General features: G+C 42.8%; 1 protein-coding gene across 1 annotated transcript in view; it reads right to left on the bottom strand.

The window, feature by feature from the left end:
* igfbp7 (insulin-like growth factor binding protein 7) overlaps window positions 1-5,061 on the bottom strand; it is a 12,295-nt gene extending 7,234 nt beyond the window's left edge. The window contains exons 1-3 of the mRNA XM_055160153.1: window positions 4,985-5,061; window positions 3,070-3,392; window positions 375-492 (exon numbers count right to left, since the gene is read on the bottom strand). Of these exons, the coding sequence (XP_055016128.1) occupies window positions 375-492; window positions 3,070-3,345 (394 nt within the window). The 5' untranslated portion in view covers window positions 3,346-3,392; window positions 4,985-5,061. The remainder of the gene's footprint in view (window positions 1-374; window positions 493-3,069; window positions 3,393-4,984) is intronic.
* Window positions 5,062-7,755: the final 2,694 nt, after the last annotated feature.

Raw genomic sequence — 7,755 nt, 5'->3', positions numbered from 1 at the left:
GTAGCAGTACATGTTTTTGTAGTAGGAGTACTAAATTCTGTTGTACCAGTACACATTTCTCTAGTACCAGTGCACGTTTCTGTAGTAGCAGTACATGTTTCTGTAGTAGCAGTACTCATTTCTTTAATAGTAGTAGTAGTACTCATTTCTGGAGTAGTAGGACACGTTTCTGTAGTAGCAGTATAGTATCAGTACATCTTTCTACAGTAGTAGTACTCATTTCTTTAGTAGAAATACACATTTCTGTAGTAGTGGTAGCAGTACTAGTAGTACTAGTAGCAGTAGTAGTAGTAGTAGTAGTAGTAGTAGTAGTAGTAGTAGTAATAGTAGTAGTCGTAGTACTTATAATAGTAGTAAAAACACAGTGTTCTGACCGGAGGGGCAGCGTCCTTTCCCTTTGACAGTGACCGGCTGCAGTTCCGGGTCTCTCCTGTCGTTGGCGCTCTTCAGGGCACATGGGGTTTTGTAGGTGACGCCGTCTGAGCCACAAACCTGCACCAATCACAGCACAGCACGGTCAGAGCCAATCAGAACACAGCACGGTCAGAGCCAATCACAACACAGCACGGTCAGAGCCAATCAGAACACAGCACGGTCAGAGCCAATCAGAACACAGCACAGGTCAGAGCCAATCAGAACACAGCACCGTCAGAACCAATCAGAACACAGCACCGTCAGAGCCAATCAGAACACAGCGCAGTTGATAGATGTGTGAGTTTTGTCGTTAGATGATGAGTTTTGTCGTTAGATGATGAGTTTTGTCGTTAGATGATGAGTTTTGTCGTTAGATGTTGAGTTTTGTCGTTAGATTGTTGAGTTTTGTCGTTAGATGTGTTGAGTTTTGTCGTTAGATGTGTGAGTTTTGTCGTTAATTGTTGAGTTTTGTCGTTAGATGTTGAGTTTTGTCATTAGATGTGTGAGTTTTGTCGTTAGATGTTGAGTTTTGTCGTTAGATGTGTGAGTTTGCTGCTGTTGGCTGCGTCCAGTGGGTCTCGGCCGCTGAAGGTCAGATAAACCAAACCAAACTCAGCGTGTTTTTGAAACATCATGCGAGGAATGTAAACCGTCTGAAACACAGACAAACAACGCCTGCATCTCAGCGTATCACTCCATCTACAGCAGCAGCAGCAGGAGGGAGGGAGGGACTACTTTTTGGTGTCTGTGCGTTTAGAGGAATGTTTGAGATGAAGGTTTGACATTTACACAGACAGTTACTGCAGTGATCAGAAACACGATGCTCTGATCTGTGTTGTGTGTTTACATCAGGGGTCACCAAACTTTTTCTCTCTGGGGGCCACATTCCGGCTCCTGACTGCGACGGGGGCCGGGTTCGGGTTCGGTCGTGTAACAAAACAGTTTGACCCTGACGACGCAGATTAGATTCTTTGAAAACCTCCACACTTTCTTTACATGTTAGACAAACTGCACACGCCTCACACTGAACACAAAAATAAAAACTCGGCACTCTCTTTCAACTTTTCCTACTTTTAACACCAGACATTTTTCTGTCTCGGCACTACAGAACTCTGTGTCTGTGTCGATCTCAAGTTTGTCAGGTGACGAAAATTCGGCAGCAATTGTAAATACGTCATATTATTATTTAAATATAAATATAAATACTTACGGACGCCGAGACAACAGACGCAAACGCCGCAACAAATCACACAAACAAAAAGACACAACGGAAATGACACGTGGGACGCTCTATTTTCCGACGGACCGATCAAGAAGCAAGTGAAGAAGAAGAACTACAACGTGAAAAGTAAAGGAACAGAGAAGTTAGAAACGTAAGTAAAAGTAATTTTTTGTTTTATCATTGTTCGTTTCACGTTGTAGTTCTTCTTCTTCACTTTACTCTGCTTGATCAGTCCGTCGGAAAATAGAGTCCCGCGGTCACTTCCGTTGCGGATTTTTAATGGGTTGTGGCTTTTTAAAGTGTTGTGGCATTTGCATTTGTGTTGTAGCGTTTGTATTTGTTGTGGCATTTGCATTATAATAGAGTCCCACGGTCACTTCCGTTGTGGCTTTTTGATGTGTTGTGGCTTTTTAAAGTGTTGTGGCTTTTGCGTTTGTGTTGTAGCGTTTGTATTTGTTGCGGCGTTTGAGTTTGTTATGACCCCTCTCGGCTTCCGTAAATACTTCAGTTTTAAATTGAAAAAATCTACAAAAATAAGATACAGACGTGTTATTATAAAATAGGCCATGACAAGTTTGAGGTTTGCCTCATGGGGCCAGTTCATGTGTGTGTGTGTGTGTGTGTGTGTGTGTGTGTGTGTGTGTGTGTGTGTGTGTGTGTGTGTGTGTGTGTGTGTGTGTGTGTGTGTGTGTGTGTGTGTGGAGGGCCGGAGTTGGCCCGCGGGCCTTAGTTTGATGACCCCTGGTTTACATGAACAAAATGGTAAATGGTCACATTTTTTATACAGAGATTTTCCACCTTCAAGGCTCTTAAAGCATTTTACAACAACTCACACACACCCCTTCATTCACACACACACACACACACACACACACTCACACACACACACACACACACACACACCGGTGTACGCAGACACGAGGGATGTGAAGTGTCCTGCCCAAGGACACAGTGGAATCACACCGCCAACCTGTGGGTCAGTGGACGTGACGGATCAACCAGTGACGTTTATGTGGAGAGTGGGATTCGAACCTCCAACCTGAGGATCAGTGAGCTCCTGCCGCCGGAAAACATGTCTGATCCCCTCTGGATGAAGTTTTAAAATCGCTCTTTCAATCTTTAACATTTTCCTGTTTTTCTATTTAGTCTTTTCCACATTATTTTCCTGTTGAGCGTCTGATTTAAATGTTCAGTGAAATGATACGACATAATAGATTCTGAAATACAAATATGATAAAACAAAAAGCCTTTAGAGACGTTATATTTTCACTTTCTTTGTGTTCTATGTTTTATGATCAAACAGCGTTCAGTCCAAACACTGAAAGTGTCTTGCTTAAGGACACAACATCAGTACTGTGCTGCTGAGTCCAGGGATCAAACCCCAAACTCCAGGTCAGTAGGTCAAAGGTCATAGTGCGCACGTGCACACTCACCTCGTGCACGCTCTTACACCTGCACACGCCCACTTTGTTCTTCTTGTCGGCGCGGACGCACTCAAGCCCCGCCCCACAGCGAGGCCCCGCCCCCCGCGCACAGGGCTGCCCCTCCCCGGACAGAAGGGGCTCCACAGGGGTCTCCACGGGGACGGCGGGGATCACGGGGAGGGCGGGGACCACGGGGGCCTCGGGGACCTTGGGGACCTCGGGGGCCGGGTCGGATCCAACCACCACCAGCAGCGCCACCAGGAGGAGTCCTCGTACAGCGGTCATCTTCTCTGGACCAGGTCTGGACTGGGCTCTGGACTCGGTCTTCAGGTCTGGAGGAGGCAAACAGAATCAACAGTTGTGTCACTTCTGTTCCAGCTGTGGCTGAGTGAGCAGTTTTTAAACCGAAAATATTTTGGGATTTTGACTAAAGACAGAGCACAGTTTGGAACAGTTTGGAACAGTTTGGAACAGTTTGGAGCAGTTTGGAGCAGTTTGGAACAGTTTGGAACAGTTTGGAACAGTTTGGAACAGTTTGGAGCAGTTTGGAGCAGTTTGGAACAGTTTGGAACAGTTTGGAACAGTTTGGAACAGTTTGGAACAGTTTGGAACAGTTTGGAACAGTTTGGAGCAGTTTGGAACAGTTTGGAGCAGTTTGGAGCAGTTTGGAACAGTTTGGAAGCAGTTTGGAACAGTTTGGAACAGTTTGGAACAGTCCTGGATTCTGTGTGTGAGAAAGAGTTTCTCTGTTGATCCCGAGGGAAATTTGGGGGAAATTCAAGTTTTGCTAATTTGGGCTGTTTATGTTTCCTGTATCCATGGCAACAGTGCATCCAGAAAGTTACACTAACCAACGTCCAAACCAGGACTAAACCAAGACTAAACCAGGACTACACCAGGACTATACCAGAACTAAACCAGGACTAAACCAGAACTAAACCAGGACTATACCAGAACTAAACCAGGACTATACCAGAACTAAACCAGGACTAAACCAGGACTAAACCAGGACTATACCAGAACTAAACCAGGACTAAACCAGGACTAAACCAGAACTAAACCAGGACTATACCAGAACTAAACCAGGACTAAACCAGGACTATACCAGAACTAAACCAGGACTAAACCAGGACTACACCAGGACTAAACAAGGACTACACCAGGACTACACCAGGACTAAACCAGGACTACACCAGGACTAAACAAGGACTACACCAGGTCTAAACCAGGTCTAAACCAGGACTGAACCAGGTCTAAACCAGGTCTAAACCAGGTCTAAACCAGGACCACACCAGGTCTAAACCAGGACTAAACCGAGACTAAACCAGGGACCAAACTAGGACCAAACCAGTTCTAAACCAGGACTACACCAGGTCTAAACCAGGTCTAAACCAGGACTGAACCAGGGACTAAACCAGAACTAAACAAGGGCTAAACCAGAACTAAACCAGGACTAAACTAAGACTAAACCAGGTCTAAACCAGTTCTAAAACAGGACAAAAAAATTAAGCAATAATATTAATGAAATCCAAAGTAAAATTGTTGCTTCAAGACGACTCAGAGCTGTTTTTTTTACCAATTATTTTGGAATATATTATGTTCATTTCAATTATAAATATTATATAAAAAATACAAAAAATTTCAAATTAATATTAAATTAATTATGTTAGGTTGGAATAAAAAAAAAAAAAAACTTCTATAGTTTTTTTGCCTTAATAATAACAAAATACAATAATTCTTTCTGTGAACGGGGGCGCCTCTCCACAGATCTGACCCGGTATGTGGCGTAGTCCTGTGACCAGGTTTAATCTACACTGCGGAACATTCTAGACCAAGCAAAAACATCTCCATGGAGACAAGCAGGTGACGCACCCTCCGCCAGAAAGCTCCAGAGTGCAGCTTTAAAAACCACCGTCCACCGTACCTGAGCGGAAGAGAAGTCCAGGTGAGTTCAGTTTAGTCCCGGCTGGTCTGGTCCCTGGTCTGGTCTGGTCCGGTCTGGTCCCTGGTCTGGTCTGGTCTCGGTCTGGTCTGGTCTGGTCCCGGTCTGGTCCTGGGTTTGGTCTTGAGCCTCGAGTCCTGGAGTCAGAGGAATGTGCTGAAGCTCCTCCCCCCGGCGGATCATGGGACCTGGGAGCTGCACGCCTCGGAACGTCTGGGAGAAAAGGAGGGTCGTTCCCGTCCAGAAATATTTAAAAACACAAGCAGCTTTTTTTTTGTTTTTTTTTTTGTTTTGGATGGAGGCTCGGTCCCGGCGCAGGGTAAACACTTCCTACACTTCCTACGGGAATTCAAGGAAACACAGGATTAATAATAGAAGCGCGTCCGTGGATTTCCTGCAGACAAAGTAGTAGTAGTAGTAAGTAGTAGTAGTAGTAGTAGTAGTAGTAGTAGTAGTAACCTTCATAGTAGTCAGTAGTAGTAGTAGTAGTAGTAGTAGTAGTAGTAGTAGTAGTAGTAGTAGTAGTAGTAGTAGTAGTAGTAGCGTAGTAGTAGTAGTAGTAGTAGTAGTAGTAGTAGTAGTAGTAGTAGTAGTAGTAGTAGTAGTAGTAGTAGTAGTAGTAGTAGTAGTAGTAGTAGTAGTAGCTAGTAGTAGTAGTAGCAGTAGTAGTAGTAGTAGTAGTAGTAGTAGCAGTAGTAGTAGTAGTAGTAGTAGTAGCAGTAGTAGTAGTAGTAGTAGTAGTAGTAGTAGTAGTAGTAGTAGTAGTAGTAGTAGTAGTAGCAGTAGTAGTAGTAGTAGTAGTAGCAGTAGTAGTAGTAGTAGTAGTAGTAGTAGTAGTAGTAGTAGTAGTAGTAGTAGTAGCAGTAGTAGTAGCAGTAGTAGTAGTAGTAGTAGTAGTAGTAGTAGTAGTAGTAGTAGTAGTAGTAGTAGTAGTAGTAGTAGTAGTAGTAGTAGTAGTAGTAGTAGTAGTAGTAGTAGTAGTAGTAGTAGTAGTAGTAGTAGTAGCAGTAGTAGTAGTAGTAGCAGTAGTAGTAGTAGTAGTAGTAGTAGTAGTAGTAGTAGTAGTAGTAGTAGTAGTAGTAGTAGTAGTAGTAGTAGTAGTAGTAGTAGTAGTAGTAGTAGTAGTAGTAGTAGTAGTAGTAGTAGTAGTAGTAGTAGTAGTAGTAGTAGTAGTAGTAGTAGTAGTAGTAGTAGTAGTAGTAGTAGTAGTAGTAGTAGTAGTAGTAGCAGTAGTAGTAGTAGTAGTAGTAGTAGTAGTAGTAGTAGTAGTAGTAGTAGTAGCAAGTAGTAGTAGTAGTAGTAGTAGTAGTAGTAGTAGTAGTAGTAGTAGTAGTAGTAGTAGTAGTAGTAGTAGTAGTAGTAGTAGTAGTAGTAGTAGTAGTAGTAGTAGTAGTAGTAGTAGTAGTAGTAGTAGTAGTAGTAGTAGTAGTAGTAGTACGCAGCAGTGTATCATATATATGTAACTGTCTTATATTTAAAGGAGATCTTCTCTCAAACTGAAAACTCTCTGTTGTGATGTCATCATGTGGTGATACAGGAAGTGCTCCTCTGTGTTTTTAAACTCCACACACTTTCACTTGAATCATTCCATTTCCTTCCTTTTTTATTTTTTGCATTTTTGTCTTGTAACTGAGACTAAACCAGGACTAAAACAGGCTTTACCAGGACTAAATAAGTTTAGTCCTGGTAAGGTTTAGTCTAGGTTTAGTCCCTTTAGTCCTGGTTTAGTCCTTTATGGTTTAGTCCTTTAGTTTAGTTTAAGTCCTGGTTTAATTTAGTCCTGGTTTAGTCCTTTAGTCCTGGTTTAGTCCTGGTTTAGTCCTGGTTTAGTCCTGGTCCTGGTTTAGTCCTGTCCTTTAGTCCTGGTTTAGTCCTGGTTTAGTCAGTCCTTTAGTCCTGGTTTAGTCCTGGTTTAGTCCTTTAGTCCTGGTTTAGTCCTGCTTTAGTCCTTTAGTCCTTTAGTCCTTGCTTTAGTCTGCTTTAGTCCTGGTTTAGTCCTGGTTTAGTCCTAGTCCTGTTTAGTCCTGGTTTAGTCCTGCTTTAGTCCTGGTTTAGTCTGCTTTAGTCCTTTAGTCCTGCTGGTTTAGTCCTGGTTTAGTCCTGGTTTAGTCCTGGTTTAGTTTAGTCCTGCTTTAGTCCTGGTTTAGTCCTGCTTTAGTCCTGTTTAGTCCTTTAGTCCTGGTTTAGTCCTTTAGGTTTAGTCCCTTTAGTCCTGGTTTAGCTTTAGTCCTGCTTTAGTCCTGGTTTAGTCCTGCTTTAGTCCTGCTTTAGTCCTGCTTTAGTCCTGGTTTAGTCCTGGTTTAGTCCTGGTTTAGTCCTGGTTTAGTCCATACTGTGAAACATTCCAGACAGAGCAGTAACGTCTCCATGGAGAAAAGCGTTTGTGAGAGTCACACATTTCAAATATCAAATATGGCAGAAGCACTTTGTTCCTACATAAAAAATAAATAAAAAAACCTTGTGGAACTTGGCAGATTTGTTTTTACAGGAGTTTTGGGGGGGTATTTTTCCTATACAGATATCGAGATATAACAAAATATATCGAGATATATTTTTTGCTCCATATCGCCCAGTCACCCTGCAGAGGAAACTCATTTGTGTCGCTCGTATCGTCGATTTTGTCCTTTCGGTCATGACCAGAGCTCATGACCAGAGGTGAGGGGAGGAACAGAAAATGACGGTAAATCAAGACTCAGCTCCTCTTCACCACAACAGTGAATATCGTAAATCAAACACAATATCATAAATGTACA

This window comes from Boleophthalmus pectinirostris, unplaced genomic scaffold (genome assembly GCF_026225935.1).
Source record: "Boleophthalmus pectinirostris isolate CB_2022bp ecotype Guang Dong unplaced genomic scaffold, ASM2622593v1 HiC_scaffold_3, whole genome shotgun sequence".
In the NCBI taxonomy this organism is placed as follows: Eukaryota; Metazoa; Chordata; class Actinopteri; order Gobiiformes; family Gobiidae; genus Boleophthalmus; species Boleophthalmus pectinirostris.
Note: the sequence above shows the minus strand (reverse complement) of the source record. Positions and strands in the feature narration are given on the sequence as shown.